Here is a 23205-nt window from a genome sequence, read left to right as displayed (position 1 = left end):
GACGACCCAAAACCTATGGGACGCAGCAAAAGCAGTGCTAAGAGGGAAGTTTATAGCAATACAAGCCTACCTCAAGAAACAGGAAACATCTCGAATAAACAACCTGACCTTGCACCTAAAGCAATTAGAGAAAGAAGAACAAAAAAACCCCAAAGCTAGCAGAAGGAAAGAAATCATAAAGATCAGGTCAGAAATAAATGAAAAAGAAATGAAGGAAACAATAGCAAAAATCAATAAAACTAAAAGCTGGTTCTTTGAGAAGATAAACAAAATTGATAAACCATTAGCCAGACTCATCAAGAGAAAAAGGGAGAAGACTCAAATCAATAGAATTAGAAATGAAAAAGGAGAAGTAACCACTGACACTGCAGAAATACAAAAGATCATGAGAGATTACTACAAGCAACTCTACGCCAATAAAATGGACAACCTGGAAGAAATGGACAGATTCTTAGAAATGCACAAACTGCCGAGACTGAACCAGGAAGAAATAGAAAATATGAACAGACCAATCACAAGCACTGAAATTGAAACTGTGATTAAAAACCTTCCAACAAACAAAAGCCCAGGACCAGATGGCTTCACAGGTGAATTCTATCAAACATTTAGAGAAGAGCTAATAACACCTATCCTTCTCAAACTCTTCCAAAATATTGCAGAGGGAGGAACACTCCGAAACTCATTCTACGAGGCCACCATCACCCTGATACCAAAACCAGACAAAGATGTCACAAAGAAAGAAAACTACAGGCCAATATCACTGATGAACATAGATGCAAAAATCCTCAACAAAATACTAGCAAACAGAATCCAACAGCACATTAAAAGGATCATACACCATGATCAAGTGGGGTTTATCCCAGGAATGCAAGGATTCTTCAATATACACAAATCAATCAATGTGATACACCATATTAACAAATTGAAGGAGAAAAACCATATGATCATCTCAATAGATGCAGAGAAATCTTTCAACAAAATTCAACACCCATTTATGATAAAAGCCCTGCAGAAAGTAGGCATAGAGGGAACTTTCCTCAACATAATAAAGGCCATATATGACAAACCCACAGCCAACATTGTCCTCAATGGTGAAAAACTGAAACCATTTCTACTAAGATCAGGAACAAGACAAGGTTGCCCACTCTCACCACTATTATTCAACATAGTTTTGGAAGTTTTAGCCACAGCAATCAGAGAAGACAAAGAAATAAAAGGAATCCAAATCGGAAAAGAAGAAGTAAAGCTGTCACTGTTTGCAGATGACATGATACTATATATAGAGAATCCTAAAGATGCTACCAGAAAACTCCTAGAGCTAATCAATGAATTTGGTAAAGTAGCAGGATACAAAATTAATGCACAGAAATCTCTTGCATTTCTATACACTAATGACGAAAAATCTGAAAGTGAAATTAAGAAAACACTCCCGTTTACCATTGCAACAAAAAGAATAAAATATCTAGGAATAAACCTACCTAAGGAGACAAAAGACCTGTATGCAGAAAATTATAAGACACTGATGAAAGAAATTAAAGATGATACAAATAGATGGAAAGATATACCATGTTCCTGGATTGGAAGAATCAACATTGTGAAAATGACTCTACTACCCAAAGCAATCTACAGATTCAATGCAATCCCTATCAAACTACCACTGGCATTTTTCACAGAACTAGAACAAAAAATTTCACAATTTGTATGGAAACACAAAAGACCCCGAATAGCCAAAGCAATCTTGAGAACGAAAAATGGAGCTGGGGGAATCAGGCTCCCTGACTTCAGACTATATTACAAAGCTACAGTAATCAAGACAGTTTGGTACTGGCACAAAAACAGAAATATAGATCAATGGAACAGGATAGAAAGCCCAGAGATAAACCCACGCACATATGGTCACCTTATCTTTGATAAAGGAGGCAAGCATATACAGTGGAGAAAAGACAGCCTCTTCAATAAGTGGTGCTGGGAAAATTGGACAGATACATGTAAAAGTATGAAATTAGAACACTCCCTGACACCATGCACAAAAATAAACTCAAAATGGATTAAAGACCTAAGTGTAAGGGCAGACGCTATCAAACTCTTAGAGGAAAACATAGGCAGAACACTCTATGACATACATCACAGCAAGATTCTTTTTGACCCAGCTCCCAGAGAAATGGAAATAAGAACACAAATAAACAAATGGGACCTAATGAAACTTAAAAGCTTTTGCACAGCAAAGGAAACCATAAACAAGACCAAAAGACAACCATCAGAATGGGAGAAAATATTGGCAAATGAAGCAACTGACAAAGGATTAATCTCCAAGATTTACAAGCAGCTCATGCAGCTCAATAACAAAAAAACGAACAACCCAATCCAAAAATGGGCAGAAGACCTAAATAGACATTTCTCCAAAGAAGATATACAGATGGCCTACAGACACATGAAAGAATGCTCAACATCATTAATCATTAGAGAAATGCAAATCAAAACTACAATGAGATATCATCTCACACCGGTCAGAATGGCCATCATCAAAAAATCTAGAAACAATAAATGCTGGAGAGGGTGTGGAGGAAAGGGAACTCTCTTGCGCTGTTGGTGGGAATGTAAATTGATACAGCCACTATGGAGAACAGTATGGAGGTTCCTTAAAAAACTACAAATAGAACTACCATACAATCCAGCAATCCCACTACTGGGCATATACCCTGAGAAAACCATAGTTCAAAAAGAGTCATGTACCAAAATGTTCATTGCAGCTCTATTTACAATAGCCAGGACATGGAAGCAACCTAAATGTCCATCGACAGATGAATGGATAAAGAAGATGTGGCACATATATACAATGGAATATTACTCAGCCATAAAAAGAAATGAAATGGAGGTATTTGTAATGAGGTGGATGGAGTTAGAGTCTATCATACAGAGTAAAGTAAGTCAGAAAGAGAAAAACAAATACAGTATGCTAACACATATATACGGAATCTAAGAAAATAAAAAAAAAAAGGCCATGAAGAACCTAGTGGCAAGATGGGAATAAAGACACAGACCTACTAGAGAATGGACTTGAGGATATGGGGAGGGGGTGGGGTGAGATGTGACAGGGTGAGAGAGTGTCATGGACATATATACACTACCAAATCTAAAATAGATAGCTAGTGGGAAGCAGCCGCATAGCACAGGGAGATCAGCGCGGTGCTTTGTGACCACCTAGAGGGGTGGGATGGGGAGGGTGGGAGGGAGGGAGATGCAAGAGGGAAGAGATATGGGAACATATTGTATATGTATAACTGATTAACTTTGTTATAAAGCAGAAGCTAACACACCAAAAAAAAAAAAAGTTATCAATAAAGTGAAATTCTGTACATTTACTTATTTTTCTTATCAATGTCATTATAAAATTAAAGACACATTACCATGGATGTGAGACGTGGGAGTGGGGAAATCAATAAAAATAACAGATCCAAGGAAATAGGATAAGGGAAATTAACTTGGGAGAAGAGTGTGTTGAAAAATCAGATTAAGAGCAATATAGCCTGAGAAGAAGAATTTAAGATTTTAAAAGGGTATAGGCAGAAAGAGAAAAAGAAAATTTATCAAAAACAGCAACAGTAATACATCTATTTTTCTGTCACACAGTAACAGACAAAATCAATCTTTTCTTTTTAAGTGCCTCCACCACTGATGTCTATTTTATCACCATTAGGATGAAAGACAAGCAAACATACGATGCCACAGATTCAGTAACATTTTGATTCCTCTTCACTCTCTGTGGCAAAGGAGAACTGGTCAAGTTGGTGACAGGATGATAAAAAGGCAAATACATTGCTGTTCCCATCATTTTTCCTCTTGTTTTACTCCTTTTGGTGACCCATAATGGAAAACTGGATGAAATGTACAACTGACAGGTTACAGAACAGCAAATGGGCTGCTGCTACCCTATTTCTCTCTACACATTATCCTTTACCTTACTAAATAATAAGCAAATTTGAATATTAGTCCATAATATTTAAAGGTATAAATTAATATTTTTCATAAGAAATGAATAGAAAACAGCCTGCACAATAAATGTTTATAGATACTATGTAAATATTAGTGGCTTGGGCTAGAATATGTAATCAAATTTTAAATGCAGAATATCTGTTCACATAAAATCCCATTTTAAAGTTTACTTATACCTTTCTTTCGATTCCTTTCTCTTTTCTATATTTTTATTTTTTTCTTCCAGAGTTTCTGAAAGATTCTTCATTTCATAAAGTCTTGCAATCTGCTAAAAGGAAAAATGATAAAGCAAAACAAAATAATTACCTGCAAAGCATTAAGGAACATATGGTTTATCTTAACTAATGAATATGATTTTTTTCTACATAATCACAAGACATATTTTTGGTAGTATTAGCAATCTTTTAGTGAAAAGAGTCAAAATTAACAATAAATCATACTCCTTTTATTTTTCCTTATAACTCCATTAGCAAACCCATTAGATTTCAATGAACTTTCAACTTCTTTTTTAAAAAGGACAGTCAGAAGCAAAGTAGACATTGATTCCCTACATAGAGATGTAGTTACCATATATTTTAAAGAAAGTGGCATCCACTTTCTTCTCATTACTAAAATGATATTAATACTATTTGGAACCTCATGCCTATGAACGATAAATATACCATCTTTACACAGTTTTCAGAAAATTTAGAAAATCAGCTATTCAACTTTTTTTCAAAATTTGGAAGTGACTTTGATGGGTTCTCATACCCATCAATGAAAGCCACATTTCAATACAATACTAAAAATGTATTCATGAAAATATCATGCACCATCAATCTTAAAGGCTAAACTAGCTTTATAAAGATTATAGTCATAAATTTTCTAGATTAAGTCTTTTAAATTATTTACTGCCTTGTTCTCTTTTTTGACAACACTGTTGTAAGCTCTGCTAATGCCTTTAAATACCTATTATTAAGCTCCATCTTGTTCCTTCCTATCTTCTTTCCTTAGAACCCAAAGAAAGTTAAACTATTCCCCAAAACTCAGACCTGAATACACTCAATATCTAAAACACATTTTGGCTTCAATGGTAATCTGAGGCAAATAAATTATTATAAGTTTTTCTCCATATCGAGGCTCTTTAGAAACAGCTCTTCTTAGACGTTCATCTAACACACCATTACACTTATACATTAACACGTATATTAGAAACATATAACAAAATTAATACCTGGTTTAAATAATTAATTTCTATTTCCACATCATCTACTTCTTTCTTCAATTCATATGATCTTTTGGAAAATTTGTTGGCATGTTTAAGAGTATCTTGTGTTTTACATCTCAAATTAACCCTTTTATGTTAAGGAACTATGTTATACAAGTAACTTTCACACTTATATACACTATATCAAAAATAATTAGTATTATATAACATTATTTGTATATGTATATATAAGCAATATTAATAACAGTATCTGAAAATAGCTGTAAGACTAGTACAAACATTTGGCAAACTGACAAAGACAATTTATTGTTCGCCTATGTTATATATTTAGCTTAAAAATAACATTTCTTCAAAAATATGTGTCAGGATTTTTTCTTTCAGTTAAATATTTTCACAGGGTGGTTTTTTACTTTTGGTTTTTACCCAACTTTATCATGTCATTTGGCATGATGAACATAATCAATTCAGGTCCAAACTTAACGTCTTGTGTTTCTGTAATTTATTTGTTCCAAAGTCAACATTAAAAATCCACTCAATTTTCCTTTTCTTGCTCTTTAAGGTCCATCAGTGCACACTGCAGAACTCAAAAGAGAGCTGCATCTTCTATCTGAACTTTCTGCTTGAACTGGATTTATACCCAATTTCAAGTAGAGAATTTCTCAGCTGTTAACAGACACCCTGCATGGTTATTAGCTACTACCATTTCCTAAGTTACTCTACAATCCATTTAGGAGAATTTAAAAATGAATAAAACAGTGTTAATGAACAAGAATTCCAGAGAAAATCTTTATCAGACCTTTCCTATTTCGCTAAAACTTATGATTTATATGCTAGCACATAAAATTTCAGATGAACATTATTTATAATGCTATGCTGTTATCAAAAGTATCAATTTAAAATTTTAGATATAGACATTTAAATCCTAATCTTCAATTCTCCCTACCTCCATCACCTCTTCATGTTTGTCATGTAATCTTATGCCTCATCCGTTTCTACATCCAACTCCCTAAACCCCTGCTGTGCCTTATGCATCTACCAACCTCTGCCTCTTCCTACTGAGAAGTTAAAACACAGATGGGCAGCAAATGAACAACTAAGTACAGAATAAGCTAAAACCCAAACATGGAGAGAGCAAGCAGCAAAGGAGTTAAAAGGATGATTTGGGATGAAGTAGAATGAAGCAAGGTAGAATGCAGGGATAAAGAAGACTTAGTACAAACAGTGGAGTTATAATCTGATAGGAAAGCATATGAAGGATTGTGGAGGTTGGAAGAGGATTAAAGTTCCAAGTTCATCATCAGGGAAGATCTCCTTGACAAACAGATGAGACTTAGACCAATTAAGAATTACTTAAGCATCTAATACAATGCCACTGTATTAGTTCTTTACATGTCTGTTTCCTCTACTAAACTGTGAGCTCCTTATAAGAAAGCTCTGTATCTTCTTGAGTATTGCCTGGCACAAAGTAGGTACCCAATGAATTGTGACTCACCTCCTTACCATCTTCCATCTTAACAAGTAATAATCAATTGATTTAATTGGAACTCTTTGGTAAGACAGAGCAAGATGACTTTTTCATTGGTTTGGTTGATAAGATATGCCACTTAAAGACAGATACATATACCACTTATTGGCATTAAAATTTCTTGCTTCTGATGACACGCACATCTATGAAAACTAATCCCAGATGATCTTTAAAGTAATCTCTAAATTTTTTAATTAAACAAAATACCAAATCAATGTGATTCTCACAGGGAAACGCAATAACAATTAAAATACAGAAATAATACTTATCCAATAAAAATTCTAAGTAGAAATACTACTGTGGATACATATGTAGTGTCCAACTGGTAAGTGATGGAAAGGGAGCAGGCACTGAAAAACAAAGTCATATTTTAGACTAATTTATTATATTTTTTTCATTACAAAGACAATGTTATTAAAACAGTATGTAACAAAACCATTAATACCTAAAAATTCCATAAAAATAGTTTCATTCATTTTTAGTTGTTCAGTACGTGCCAACACTCTGTTTTGAATTTCTTCATGTTCTCTTTTCTTCTCATAATATTCATGTGAAAGAGGTGTTTCTGAGTATTTTTGTTGGTATTGCTTTAAAACATCTTTATACTGACATATATAACCGTGGTACATTTTTCTGTTAAAATTAAAAGAAATGATATCAATATAACAAAAGTGTATCTAAAATCACTTGTTAAAGTCTACTAAATTAAGCATAACAGACAAGTTAAAAATCTACTTATTCTTGCTTCCCTCAATACTGTCTGTCCTTCAAACCTTTCTTAACTCTATTACACTTTTCAATTCTCTACTCTTTTTCTTCACTGCCTGAGTTACTCACTCCTCAATCATGTTCAATTAAACTTCCACTTCCACCAGTTTAATGAAACTACCCTTCCCAAGGTTATCAATGATCTAATTTGTCCACCTTAGTGATCTCTTTTCACTTTTCATCCTAAATGACACTGCAGAACCTGGTTCTTTTGATGACTTCTTGAATCTCTATCCTCCCTGAGTTCTGAATCTCTATTCTTCCCAGTTCAGCTACCTCTATAACTATGCTATTAAATCTCCTTCAGTTTTCTAAGCTAAAGTTATCATGTTCTAGGTGATAGAACTTTGGGTTCACAATCATTCTTGTATACTCCAGAACTATTTTATAAGAAAATTTCAGCACTGTTTAGAGGAACTCCTTCAAGTACAACTAAGGTGGAGGTGCATGGTCATCTATTTTGGAACCAGTCTTGAATGAGATGGTCAATTCTTGCAAAAGGATATTAACTCTTCCTTCTCATTTGAACTTTGCTTGATCTACAATAGGGGTCAGTTACTATGATCTATGGGCCAAATCTAATCTGCCACCTGTTTTTGTACAGCCTATGAGCTAAGAACAATTTTTACATTTTTAAATGATTAAAAAAATCAAAAGAATAATAATGTTTCATGACATATTAAAATTATATGAAAATCAAACTGTAATGTCCATAAATAAAGTTTTATTAGAACACAGTCAATCACTTACGTACTGCCTAAAGCTGCTCCTGTACCACAGTATCAGACTTGAGTAGCTGTGACAAAGACTGTATATTCCCACAAAGCCTGGAATGTTTACTATATGGCCCTTTACAAAAAAAAAGTTTGTCAGTCCTCATCTACAACACTGAACATGTTCAATCCAGGTTGATTGCAAAAAACATATTCTTGGGAGGAGAAAAAGATGGCAGAGTAGAGGGACGTGGAGCTCACCTCCTCCACAAACACATCAAAACTACATCTACAAGTGGAACAATTCTCACAGAATACCTACTGAAAGCTTGCAGAAGATCTCATACAACCAAAGCTACAAGAAAAATTCCCAGGTAACCACTGCTCCTGCAGAAGGGCTGAAATCTGAGCCAATTACCTGCACTTCCCCTTGGCATGGGGGTGAGGCTTGGGCAGGTTCTTGTGCAGGCAGATTTGCGAGCACACGTGCATGCCTAAAGGACCTCTGAGCTCATTATGAGCACTTCCGCAGTGGATGTGGCCCCTCGAGGGCAGCGCCAACAGATTTCTTTGTGGACGTGCACACCAAGTGGCAGGCAATATCACAGAGTTGCATGTCACAGTGGACAGCTCCTGGGGAAGAACACGCAGTGGCTCCTTTCTCAGAGGGAGTGCTCCCAGTCCCACCTACCTCACATCACAGCTTAGAACCGGATCTGGGGGCTTCTACTCCAACAACTGGGGAGCAGACCCTGACCCTGACAGGGCTATGACAACCACCAGAGCAAAGAGGAGGCCCCACCCAACATCCAGTGCAGGCTCTGGTAACCACAACACCAAACACATCCCCTATCAAGGAGACAAGGGCCAGCACAACCTGAGGAAAGTCTTGGCAAGCATCCATACCACAAACAGCCCTCACACTGAAAATATTGCACTCACACAGTCTACACAAGGGTCACTCCCACTGTCCCATAAAAACAGACCTTCAAGACCACAGTAGATAAGTGTTTCTCCAAAATTCATAGAGTTGGAGAAATATAAGTAAAATGAAAACAGCAGAGGAACTACTCTGAATTAAAAGAACCAGAGAAATTCCCTGAAAGAACAATGAAACAGACCTCTCCAATCTACCAGACCCTGAGTTCAAAAGAGAGGTAATAAAAATGCTGAAGGAACTAAGAAAATCAATACAAATGCAGATCACTGTAACAAGGAATTAGAAACTAAAAAGAAGCCAATCGAAATTAGACAACTCAATTGCCAAAATGAAAACTGAGCAAAAGGCATAAATAGTAAACTAAATAATGCAGAATAAGAAGTGATCTGGAAGACAGAATAACTGAAATCACCCAAGTAGAACAGCAGACAGAAAGACAAATGAAAAAAAGAAAGCAACATATGAGATCTATGGGATAATAAAAGCAAGCCAATCTACGCATAATAGGAATCCCAGGAAAAAAAGAAAGAGAAAGGGGGATCAAAAATGTTTTCAAAGAGGGGCTTCCCTGGTGGCGCAGTGGTTGAGAATCCGCCTGCCAATGCAGGGGACACAGGTTCGAGCCCTGGTCTGGGAAGATCCCACATGCCGCGGAGCGACTAGGCCCGTGAGCCACAATTACTGAGCCTGCATGTCTGGAGCCTGTGCTCCGCAACAAGAGAGGCCGCGATAGTGAGAGACCCGCGCACCGCGATGAAGAGTGGCCCCCGCTTGCCGCAACTAGAGAAAGCCCTCGCACAGAAACGAAGACCCAACGCAGCCATAAATAAATAAATAAATAAATAAATAAATAAATAAATAAATAAATAAATAAATAAAATTTTTAAAAAAATGTTTTCAAAGAAATTATGGCTGAAAACTTCCCAAACCTAAAGAAGGAAACAGCAATCCTGGTACAGGAAGCACAGAGGTTCCCAAACAAGATGAACCCAAACAGACCAAATCTAAGACATATCATAATTAAAATGGCAAAAGTGAAAGATAAAGAGAGGATTCTAAAGGCAGCAAGAGAAAAAACAAAGAGTCAGTTACAAGGGAACCCCCATAAGGCTACCAGCTAATTTCTCTAAAGAAACTTTGCAGGCCATAAAGGAGGGGCAAGATATATCCAAAGTCCTGAAAAACAAAAACCTGCAACCTAGGATACTGTACCCGGCCAGACTGTCATTTAGAATAGAAGGAGAGATAAACAATTTCTCAGACAAGCAAAAACTAAAAGAAGACAGCAATACTAAATCTATCCTAAAAGAAATACTGAGATCTTCTCTAAATAGAAAAGAAGCAGGAATCAATAAAAAAGGTAAACTCACAATAGGAAAGGCAAATATATAAAAGGATTGAATATCACTTAAATAAGCCAGTACATGGATTAAAAAACAATCAAAAAAATTCTGTGAAAGCAATTATAAATACAATGAACAGCAAAAAGATAAACATTAAGATGTAAACTAGGACATCAAAATCACAAAATGTGGGGGAGGGGAGTAAGAAAATGCAGATCTTTTAGAATGTGTTTGAGCTTATATGATTATGAATCTAAAGGAAGTAGATACAGTTATGAGATAACATACTTGAAAATCAGGGTAATCACAAATCAAAAACATAAAATAGATTCACAAAAACCAAAAAGAAAGGTACTCAAGCATAATACAAACCACAAACGGGAAAACAAAAAGGAGGAGAAAGGAACAAAGATGTGCAAAATCAACTGGAAAACAAGGTTTAAAATGGCAATAAATACATATTATCAATAATTACTTTATACATAAATGGACTAAATGCACCAATCAAATACATAGAGTGGCAGGTTAGATAATGAAACAAGTATGTACAATATGCTGCCTACAAGAGACACACTTCAGGGTGAAAGACACATATAGATTGAAAGTGAGCAGATGGAAAAAGATATTTCATGCAAAAGGAAATGACAAGAAAGTGGGGGTAGCAATACTCACATCAGACAAAACAGACTTTAAAACGAAGGCCACAAAGAAAGACAATGAAGGTCAACATATAATAAGATGATCAATACAAGAGGATATCACACTCATTAACACATATGCACCCAATATAGGAGGACCAAAATACATAAAACAAATACCAAGAGACAAAAAGGGAGAAATTGATGGGAATACAACAATAGTAGGAGAGTTTAACACTGTACTGACATCAATGGATAGATATTCCAGACAGAAAATCAATAAGGTAACAGAGATCCTAAATGACACAATAGAACAGTTAGACTTAATTGATATCTACAGGACACTACATCCAAAAAAACCAGAATACACATTCTTTTCAAGAGCACATGGAACATTCCCTAGGATAGACCACATACTAGGACACAAAACAAGCCTCAACAAATTTAAGAGGACAGAAATTATTTCAAGCAACTTTTCTGAGTGCAACGGTATGAAATTAGATATCAACCACAGAAAGAGAAATGAGAAAAAAAATGATTACATGGAGACTAAACAACATGCCACTAAAAAACCAATGGGTCAGTGATGAAATCAAAGAGGAAATTTAAAAATACCTCGAAACAAACGACAATGAAAACACAACCATACAAAATCTATGGGATGCAGAAAAAGCAATTCGAAGAGAGAAGTTCATAGCAATACAGGCCTTCTTCCAAAAACAAGAAAAATCTTAAATAAACAGCCTAACCCACCACCTAAAAGAATTAGAAAAAGTAAAACAAACAAAACCTAAATTCAGCAGAAGGAAGGAAATAATAAAGATCAGAGAGGAAATAAATAAATGGAGATTTAAAAAATAGAAAAAAATCAATAAAACCAAGAGATAGTTGAAAGGATAAATGAAATTGACAAGCCTCTAGCCAAGCTCACCAAGAAGAAAAGAGACAGGATACAAATAAATGAAATAAGAAATGGAAGAGGAGAAATAACAACCGATATTGTTACAGGGAAGAACAAATCTGACTACATGCTGGATCTGTTTCTCTTACTTTAACCTTTGCTTCCTGCTGCTTTTGTTCACTAAAAGGTTACTGTCTATACATAATGGTCTGCTTCAGGGAACCTGCCCCTCTGTCTGAATGTTAAACCAAAGTGCCTTTGTTCAGGGAAACATCCTGACCCTGTCCACCTGTGAATGGCTGCAAGAAAGAAGAAATTAACACATCCCTTTCCCAAGGCTGGCTATTCCAGGAGATATTTGCAAGATTTATGGCCTTTTTACTTTATTTCCTCACCTCTGCTCCCTCTCTGTTCTATAGAAGAAACTGGCATCCACAGCCCAATAAGATGGTTCTTCTAAGACACTAGTCTGCCATCTTCTTGGTCTGCTGGCTTTCCAAATAAAGTCACTATTCCTTGCCTTGACACTTCTTCTCCCGATTTATTGGCCTGCCATGTGGCAAGCAGAGTGAGCTTGGACTCAGTAACAAAACCATAGAAATACAAAAAATTACTAAGAAAATATTATGAACAGTTATATACCAACAAATTTGACAACCTAGAAGAAATGGACAAGTTGCCAGAAACATACAGTCTGCCAAAACTGCATCAAGAAGAAACAGATAATTTGAACAGACTGATCACTAGAAGTGAAACAGAATCTGTAATAAAAAAGGCTCCCTACAAACAAAAGTCCCGGACTGGATGGCTTCACTGGGTTATTCTACCAAACATACAAAGAAGAACTTATATCTATCCTTTCAAACTCTTGCAAAAGACTGAAGAGGAGGGAACACTCCCAAAGTCATTCTATGAAGTCACCATCACCCTAATACCAAAACCAGAAAAAGATACTACCAAAAAGAAAATTACAGGCCAATATCTTTGATGAATGTAGACGCAAAAATCCTCAACAAAATATTAGCAAACCAAGTCCAACAACACATAAAAAGGGCCATACACCATAATCAAATTGGATTCATCCCAGAGTCACAAGGATGGTTCAACAAACACAAATCAATCAATGTGATACACCACAACAACAAAAGAAAATACAAAAACCACATGATCATCTCAATAGATGCAGAAAAAGCATTTGATAAAATTCAACATCCATTCATGATAAAAACTCTCACCAAAGTGGGTATAAAGGGAACATAACATAATAAAAGCCATTTATGACAAACCCACAGCTTACATGATACTAAATGGTGAAAAGCTGAAAGCCTTCCCACTAAGTGCTGGAATAAGACAAGGATGCCCACTCTCACTACCTTTATTCAACATATTATTGGAAGTCCTAGCCACAGCAATCAGGCAAGAAAAAGAAATAAAAGGCATCCAAATTAGAAGGCAAGAGGTAAAACTGTCATTATATGCAGATAACATGATACTCCATACAGAAAACCCTTAAGACTCTACACAAAAACTACCAGAACTGATAAACGAATTCAGCAAGGTATCAGGATACAAGATTAATATACAGAAATCTGTTGCACTCCTTTACACTAACAATGAAGTATCAGAAAGAGAAAGTAAAAAAGCAATCCTGTTTAAAATCATATTGCATCAAAAAAAAAAAAAACCTAGGAATAAACCTAACCAAGGAGGTGAAAGATTTATATGCTGAGAACTATAAAACACTGATAAAGGAAACTGAAGATGATTCAAAGAAATGAAAAGATATCCCATGGTCTTGGGTTGGAAGAATTAATATAGTTAAAATTGCCATACTACCCAAACGAATCTACAGATTTAATGCAATCCCTATCAAATTACCCATGACATTTTTCACAGAACTAGAACAAATAATTCTAAAATTTATATGGAACCACAAAAGACCCAGAATTGCCAAAGCAATCCTGAGGGAAAAGAACAAAGCTGGGGGCATAACCATTCTAGACTTCAGGCAATATTACAAAGCTACAGTAATCAAAACAGGGTGGTATTGGCACAAAAACAGACATATAGAGATGGAACAGAATAGAGGGCCCAGAAATAAACCCCCACACCTATGGCCAATTAACCTTCGACCAAGGAGGCAAGAATATACAATGGAGAAAAGACAGTCTCTTCAGCAAGTGGTGTTGGGAAAGCTGGACAGACTCATGTAAATCAACGAAGTCAGAACACTCCCTCATACCACACACAAAAATAAATTCAAAATGGCTTAAAGACTTAAATATAAAACATGACACCATAAAACTCCTAGAAGAGAACATAGGCAAAACATTCTCTGACATAAATCGCACCAATGTTTTCCTGGGTCAGTCTCTCAAGGCAAAATAAATAAAAGCAAAAATAAACAAATGGGACCTAATCAAACTTAACAGCTTTCACACAGTAAAGGAAACCATAAACAAAACAAAGAGACAACCTACGGACTGGGAGAAAATATTTGCAAAGAATGCAGCTGACAGGGGCTTAATTTCCAAAACATACAGAGAGCTCATACAACTCAATATCAGAGAAACAAACAACCCAATCAAAAAACGGGCAGAAGACTAAATAGACATTTCTCGAAAGAAGACATACAAATGGCCAACAGACACATGAAAAGATGCTCAACATTGCTAATTATTAGAGAAATGCAAAGCAAAACTACAATGAGGTATCACCTCACAGTCTACAAATAATAAATGCTGGATAGGGTGTGGAGAAAAGGGTACCCTCCTACACTGTTGGTGGGAATGCAAATTGGTGCAGCCACTATGTAAAACAATATGGAGGTTCCTTAAAAAACTAAAAATAGAGTTACCACTACTGGGCGTATATCTGTAAAAGATGAAAACTCTAATTTGAAAAGATACATGCACCCCAATGATCACAGCATCACTGTTTACAACAGGCAAGATACGGAAGCAACCTAAGTGTCCATCAACAGATAAATGGATAAAGAAGACGTGGCATATATATATCATAGAATATTACTCAGACATAAAAAAGAATGAAATAATGCCTTTTGCAGCAATAGGGATGGACCTAGAGATTATCATGCTAAGTGAAGTAAGTCAGACAGAGAAAGACAAATACCATATGATATCACTTATATGTGGAATCTAAAAAAAAAAAGTACAAATGAACTTATTTACAAAACAGAAACAGACTCATAGACATAGAAAGCAAACAGATACGCACTACCATATATAAAACAGATAAACAACAAGGCTTTACTGTATAGCACAGGGAACTGTATTCAATATCTTATAATAACCTATAATGGAAAACAATCGGAAAATGTGTATATGTATATATATGTATTTATATATATATACATATATATAACTGATCACTTTGCTGTACACTGAAACTAACACAATATTGTAAATGTTGTAAATCAACTATACTTCAATTTAAAAAAAGAAAATATATTCTTGGATCCTTTTTTTACCGAGTTATTAACAAATACATACTTTCAAAAAATAACATTCATAGAAACTTTTCTAAAAATATATAGTCCTTATATTCCTCAAAATTTTATAAATTTTCTAAATCAAGCCATACTATATGGGGGAATTTCTTAAAAGATACTTCAATGATTATCTCGCCTTAGCAGATGAGAAAAGAAGTATTCATAAACTGCTTGTATAGTAAGAAGAAAAGTAAGGATAACAGCCTTCTTCTACTGGTCAGCAGGTCTGAATCTTAAGAATGTTTTAATTTCTTAATATTACTAAACTCTGCCCCCTTAGGCAAGATAAAGTAGTTTAGCCCAAAACAAGTTTCTTCCTATTCTTCTAAATGCATATTTGCTAATTAAGCCTTCACTTCTCGGGAAAATAGTCCAAAAGGAGGGAAATACCTATAAGAAAACTGAGTCTGGGCCACCAGTTTCAGATGAGATTAGCATACCCCACCTATCCTGTTCAGACTGCATATTCATGGCAACTCTTCTAATATACTCCATACAAGAACCTTGCTAGCCCAAGCCATGATTCAAGAAGAGCCATTACTATCTCATCTCTTGCCAGCAATGCTAGTCTTCGTGAATGCCTGGGACAGGGATGGGTGATTAGGAGAAATAAGTAGCTGGTGACTCTACTTCCTTCATTACCCATGATACCAACAAATGGACTCTTTTCCTCTTATAAATACATAGTATTGAGTCATCAAGTCAATCAACCTATGTGGCTGGTTTAAGAAAGAAAGAGATAGCTGTTTTCACCTCCATACCTCTGGCTAGCTAAGAGAAGTCATCCACAACAAACACTATCAGAGAAGTACTTATTGGACTGGTTTGTTTTACCCCTCATAGAATCATTTTAAATAATATTTTATAGCTATAGCTTACACTGAGAGATGTTATAAGAAGCAGTAATACATATTGTGTTTATTTGGGGGAGGCCACTGAAGATACTGACTACCATATTGCACAATTTCCCCTTTATGAGAATCCAGGGAACAAATTTCTCTCAAGTCTGAGTACTAGGGAAAAAACCTCTGCTTATCCTAAGCAACTGAACTGTTTTTTAAATGAATATTCTGAATTCCAAATTGATGACACTTCCACAGTGCTTTGACTACTATTAGGAATTTCAAAACTTAATTTTGCCTATATCTAACAAATGTGTAATACCATATAGTATGAATTTCTATCCAGATCAAAGGCTTCATCTTCCTGCATTACCCTTACTTCCCTATAGCCTCAATTTGTATGTCTAACTTTATTTTAACACTATGGTATTATTTATATAAATCATTTCAAATTCTTTTTGAATTGCAGTGGGGCCTATAAATAACAAAATAAGTCTCCTTTGTTAATTCTACCCTCTGCCTATTTCTTGGATGATCATGTACTCCAGCTTTCTCTTCTTTTTGCTTTATACTTTCCCTGGGCAATCTCATCTATTTTTATGATTTCAAATGCCAATGAAGTCCAAATCTATACCTCAGTCCCTACCTTAAGACCCATTTATTAATATGAAATGTATTGCATTCTAGATTTTGTGTGGGTGTTTTTAATTAGAATATTAGAATGGGAGTGACATCGGCAAGATGGCAGAATAAAATGTCCCTTGAGCATATCACCCCCTCAGCAATAAAAGTTTGTCATCCAACCATGGACAAAAGTGCCTTTGTGGAAGCTTTGGAATCCAGGTAGGAGACTGGGAAATCCTGGTGCAGTCCAAGACTGAGGAGAGCCATTTTGAGAAGACGGACTCACATCCTGGTGGTTTAACTTGCTGACTGTGGTCCTGGCTACAGACCCAGAAAATATCTCTGTACCCCTGAGAACTCAGCTACAGGCCTATCTAGCTTTGAGTCTGTAACCAGCCCCATAAGCCAAGGGACCTGGGAGAAGTCACACCCACCTGTGTGTCAGGCAATAGGCATACAGACCCTGGTCCTGGCTGTGGTCCCAGAAGTGGCAGGTGAACCAGTTCCAGCCCTTCATGGCCATGGTCTGGGAATACCAGGAGGTAAACCTGCCAAACTCAGTGAGACTGTAGATTCTGAAAGGGCCCTGTAACTGGATTCCAACTTGTCCCAGCCACAGTCACTGAAGAATCCTGCTGGCACAGAGACCCAGCAGGAGACACTCCTGTCTATGCCCCTAAAGATCCTAAAGCACCCTATAGTTGGTTCCAGCCTTCTCACAGCACAGTTTGTCCACAGTACTGAGGGTCCAAGGTTCAAGCAAGAGACACTCCTGTCTGCACCCCATAGATCCTGTAAGGACCCATACTTGGTTCTAGATCTCAAGCAGTCTAGCACTAACAGAACTTCTGGCCCAGGGACCCAAAGAGATACTGCTATATGCTCCCCTGGAGATCTTGAAAGGGCCCTATACTTGGCTCCAGCCCCTCTAGCCACAATCAGAGAGCAGTCCAGCCCACGGAGGGACCTGGTTGGAGACATGCCTATCTGTGCCTTGAGAACCAGGACTGTAGACCTCAATTTTGTTTGTAGAATCTGAAACAGCCCTGAGACTCAGTTCTAGCCCCTCTCAGACACAGTCCAGGGCCAGTCCTGACCACCCATGAATCCATTCAGTGACTAGGCATGAACTCTCCCAGGGACTTGCTGGGAGACAAACTTGTCTACACACTCGGTAATATGCCTGCTGACTAAGGACCCAACTGTGGAACCTGAATCAGACCTTTGTCCCAGTACTATCCTACTGAACAAAGTACTGGAGGAAGTCTCACCCACCAGACAGGATCCATACCTGCCTGAGCCCCTGGTAACAAGCACACCAACCATGGATCCCACTACAAACTCAATGACAGCTTCAAAATCAGCTCCAACCCAGCACAACTGCAGTTCTATAGGTAATCCCATCAGCCCAGGAAACCAACAAGAGAAGGTCTTTACCTCCCAAAACCAGACTGTAAAGACTGGAAGAAGTGTTTGTTCATTCAAGTGCACAGACACCAATGCAAGGCTAAGCATATCACAAAAATTAGGCAAACATGACACCATCGAAAGAAAAGTAATAAATCTTCAGTAACTGACCCCAAAGAAATGGAGATCTACAGTTTGCCTTGCAAAGAATTCAAAGTAATCATCTTAAAGAAACTCAATAAAATGCAAGAGAACACAGACAACTAAACGAAATCAGGAAAACAATGCATGTACAAAATGAGAAGTTTAATAAAGAAATAGAAACCATAAAATAGAACCAAACAGAAACTGTGGAGCTAAAGAACACAATAGCAGGACTGAAGTATTCAGTAGAGAGCATCAATAACAGACTTGATCATATAAAAGAAACAATCGGCAAACTCAAAGACTATTCATTTGAAATTAGCTACTTAGAGGAACAAAAAGAAAAAGAATGAAAAAGAGTGAAGAAAATCTACATAAATTATGGAACACTGCAAAGCGAACAAATATTTGCATCACGGAAGTCCCAGAAGGAGAAAAGAGAGAGCGAAAAAGGCAGAAAGTTTATTTAAAGAAATAATAGCTGATTACTCAGCTATAAAAAAGAACAAAATAATGCCATTTGCAGCAACATGGATGGACCTAGAGCTTCTCATACTGAGTCAAGTAAGTCATACAGAGAAAGACAAATATCATATGATATCACTTATATGTGGAATCTTAAAAAAGGCTAGAAATGAACTTATCTACAAAACAGAAATAGAATTACGGATGTAGAAAATAAACTTATGGTTACCAGGGGTTGGGGGAGGAGGGATAAAGTGGAAGATTGGAATTGACACATACACACTACTATATATAAAACAGATAACTAGGGCTTCCCTGGGGGCACAGTGGTTAAGAATCCACCTGCATGGGGACACGGGTTTGAGCCCTGGTCCGGGAAGATCCCACATGCCACGGAGCAACTAAGCCCGTGCACCACAACTACTGAGCGCGCACTCTAGAGCCCGCAAGCCACAACTACTGAGCCCATGTGCCACAATTACTGAAGCCCACGCACCTAGAGTCTATGCTCCACAACAAGAGAAGCCACCAAAATAAGAAGCCCGCACACCACAACGAAGAGTAGCCCCTGCTTGTTGCAACTAGAGAAAGCCTGTGCAAAGCAACGAAGACCCAACGCAGCCAAAGATAAACATATAAATAAATTTATTTTTAAAAAAACAGATAACTAATAAGGACCTACTGTATAGCACAAGGAACTCTACTCAATACTCTGTAATGGCCTATATGGGAAAAGAATCTAAAAAAGAGTGGATATATGTATTTGTATGACAGATTCACTTTGCTGTACACCTGAAACTAACACAACATTGTAAACTGATTATACCCCAACAAAAAATTTTTTAAAAAGAAAAGAAATAATAGCTGAAAACTTCCCAAATATTAGGAAAGCGATAGACATCTGGGTACAGGAAGCCCACCCCAACCAAGATCAACCCAAAGAAGATTGCTCCAAGACAAATTATAATCAAAATGTTAAAATGCAAAGACAAAAAGAATTTTGAAAACATCAAGAGAAAAATAACTCATCACAAGGGAACCCCTGTAATGTCATCAGGAGATTTCTCTGCACAAATCTTCCAGGCCAGAAGAGAATGGGATCACATATCCAAAGTACTGAAAGAAAAAACTGCCAACCAAAAATACTATATCCAGCAAAACTGTCCTTTAGAAATGAAGGAAAAATAAGGACATTCCCAGACAGACAAAAGCTAAGGGAGTTCATTACCACTAAAGGAGTTCATTACTACTGCCTTTTAGAAAATATTAAGGGGAGTTTTTCAAGCTGAAATAAAAGGATGTTAAGTAACAACATAAAAACATATAAAAGAATAAAACTTAATGGTAAAGGTGAATATATACTCAAATTCAGAATACCATAATACTGTAATGATAGTATGCAAATCACTTTAATCTCTAGTATGAAAGTTTAAAATATTATTAAAATTATAGCTACAATAATTTGTTAATGGATGCACAATATAAAAAGATATAAAGTATGACATCGATAGCATTAAATGTGGGGGGGTAGAAGTAAAAGTGCAGTTTTTGTACGCAGTTGAAGGTTACTTGTTATCAATACGTCTGCTATATCTATAAGATGTTTTATGTAAGCGTCATGGTAACCACAGAGAAAAAATTTATAGTAGATACACAAAAGAGAAAGAGACAGGAATTAAAGCATACCACTACAAAAAATAAATCACAAAGGAAGACAGCAAGAGAGGAAGAAAGGAACAAAGGGACTAAAAATACACTCAGAAAACGATTAATTAAATGGCAATAGTAAGTCCATACCTATCAATAATTACTTTAAATGTAAATAGACTAAATACAAAAGACAAAGAGTGGCTGAGTGCATTAAAAAAAACAAGACCCAACAATATGCTGCCTGCAAGAAACTCACTTTAGTTTTAATGAAACACATGAGCTGAAAGTGAAGGGATGGAAAAAGATATTCCATACAAATGTAACCAAAAGAGATCAGAAGTGCTTATACTTATATCAGATAAGATAGATATTCAGTCAAAATCAGTCACAAGAGACAAAGAAGGTCACTTCCCAAGGAATTAGAAAAAGAAGAACTATCTAACCATAAAGATAGCAGAAAGAAGGAAATAACAAAGGTTAGAGCAGAAATAAATGGACTAGAGACATGAAAGACAACAGGAAAACATCAATGAAACAAAAAGTTGCTTTTTTGAAAAGATAAACAAAATTTACAAACCTTTAGCTAGACTAACCAAGGGAAAGAGAGAGGACTCAAACAAAGTTATAAATGAAAGAGGAGATACTATACCTGACACCAAAGAAATACAAAAGCTCTTAAGAGGCTACTATTAACAATTATAGGACAACAAATTAGATAACCTAAAAGAAATGGATAAATTTCTAGAAACATACAACCTACCAAGATTGAATTATGAAAAAATTAAAAATCTGAACAGGTCAATTCCTAGTAAGGAGATAGAAGCAGTAATCAAAACCCTCCCAACAAAGAAAAGCCCAGGACCAGATGGTTTCACTGGTAAACTGTACCAAACATGTAAAGAAGAACTAACATCAATCCTTCTCAAATTCTTCCCAAAAAATGGAAGAGGAGAAAACACTCTCCAATTCATTTTATGAGGCCAGCACTAGCCTGATAAAAAGCCAAATAAGGACACTACAAGAAAAGAAAACTACAAGCCAATATTCCTGATGAATATGGATGAAAAGATTCTCAAAAAAAAATACTAGCAAACAAATTCAACAGCACTTTAAAAGAATCATACATGAATACGAAGTGGGATTTATCCTTGGATGCAAGGATGGTTCAATTTACACAAATCATTAAACATGAAATACCACATTAATAGAATGAAGGATAAAAATTATATGATCTCAATAGATGCAGAAAAAGTATTTGGCAAAATCTGACACCCTTTCATGAGAAAAACTTTCAATAAATTGGGTATACCTCAACATAATAAAGGCTATATATGACAAGTCCATAACTAATATTATACTCAGTGGTAAATAGCTAAAAGCTTTTCCTCCAAAATCAGAAACAAGACAAAGGTGCCATTCTCACCACTCTTATTCAATATAATACTGGAAGAGCTAGCTAAAGCAATTAGGCAACAAAAAGAAATAAAAGGCATCCAAATAGGAAAGGAAAAAGTAAAATGGTCTGTTTGTAAACAGTATATCCTTATATCAATATATAGAAAATTCTAAGACTCCACCAAAAACCTATTAGAACTAATCAATAAATTCAATAAAGTTTCAGGATACAAAATCAACATACAAAAATCAGTTGCACTTCTAATCACAAACAACGAACTACCTGAAAAAAAAATAAAGAAAATAATCCCATTTACAGTAGCATCAAACACATTTAAAAACTTAGGAATAAATTTAACCAAGAAGGTGAAAGATTTGTACACTGAAAACTATAAGACACTATGAAAGAAACTGAAGAAGACATAAATATGGAAAGATATTCTGTGCTCACAGATCATAAGAATTAATACTGTTATAATATCCATACTACCCAAAGCCATCTATAAATTCAATGCAATCCCATCAAAATTACAATGGCATTTTTCACAGAAATAGAAAAAAAAATCCCAAAATTTGTATGGAACCACAAGAGACCCCAAATAGTCAATTTCTGGAAATCTCAAAAAAGAACAAGGTGGAAGCATCACACTTCCTCATTTCAAACTATGCTACAAAGATATAGTAATCAAAACAGTATGGTACTGGCATAAAAACAGACAGATAAACCAATGGAACAGAATAAAGAGTCCAGAAATAAATCCATGCATATACAGTCAACCAATATTTGGAAAGGAAGCCAAGAATACTCAATGGGGAAAGGACAGTCTGCAATAAACAGTGCTGGGAAAACTGGATAGCCACATGCAAAGAATGGAATTGGACCCCTATCTTATACCACTCATAAAGATGAACTCAAAATGGATTAAAGGCTTAAATTAAATGTAAGACCTGAAATCATAAAACTCCTAGGGGAAAAATCTCCTTGATGTTGGTTTTGGCAATGATTTTTGGGGATATGATACCAAAAGCACAAGCAACAAAAGCAAAAATAAACAAGTGGGACTACATCAAACTATAAAAGCTTCTGCACAGCAAAAGAATCAATCAACAAACTGAAGAGGCAGACTATAGAATGGGAG

General features: G+C 36.0%; 1 protein-coding gene across 10 annotated transcripts in view; it reads right to left on the bottom strand.

The window, feature by feature from the left end:
- LOC309626115 (protein SIX6OS1) overlaps positions 1-23205 on the bottom strand; it is a 233849-nt gene that overhangs the window by 54339 nt on the left and 156305 nt on the right. For 8 of the 10 annotated variants that reach the window (XM_082386564.1, XM_082386556.1, XM_082386561.1 and 5 more), the window contains 4 exons: positions 7171-7358; positions 7033-7075; positions 5207-5327; positions 4170-4261 (listed from right to left, as the gene is read on the bottom strand). In XM_082386564.1, the coding sequence (XP_082242690.1) occupies positions 4170-4261; positions 5207-5327; positions 7033-7075; positions 7171-7358 (444 nt within the window). Of the gene's footprint in view, positions 1-4169; positions 4262-5206; positions 5328-7032; positions 7076-7170; positions 7359-18583; positions 22855-23205 lie in introns of those variants that run through there. The other 2 variants (XM_082386562.1, XM_082386557.1) reach the window with 2 other exon arrangements.

Source organism: Balaenoptera borealis (assembly GCF_965194805.1).
Source record: "Balaenoptera borealis genome assembly, chromosome: 3".
Lineage (NCBI taxonomy): Eukaryota > Metazoa > Chordata > Mammalia > Artiodactyla > Balaenopteridae > Balaenoptera > Balaenoptera borealis.
This window is presented reverse-complemented; position numbering and strand designations above follow the sequence as displayed.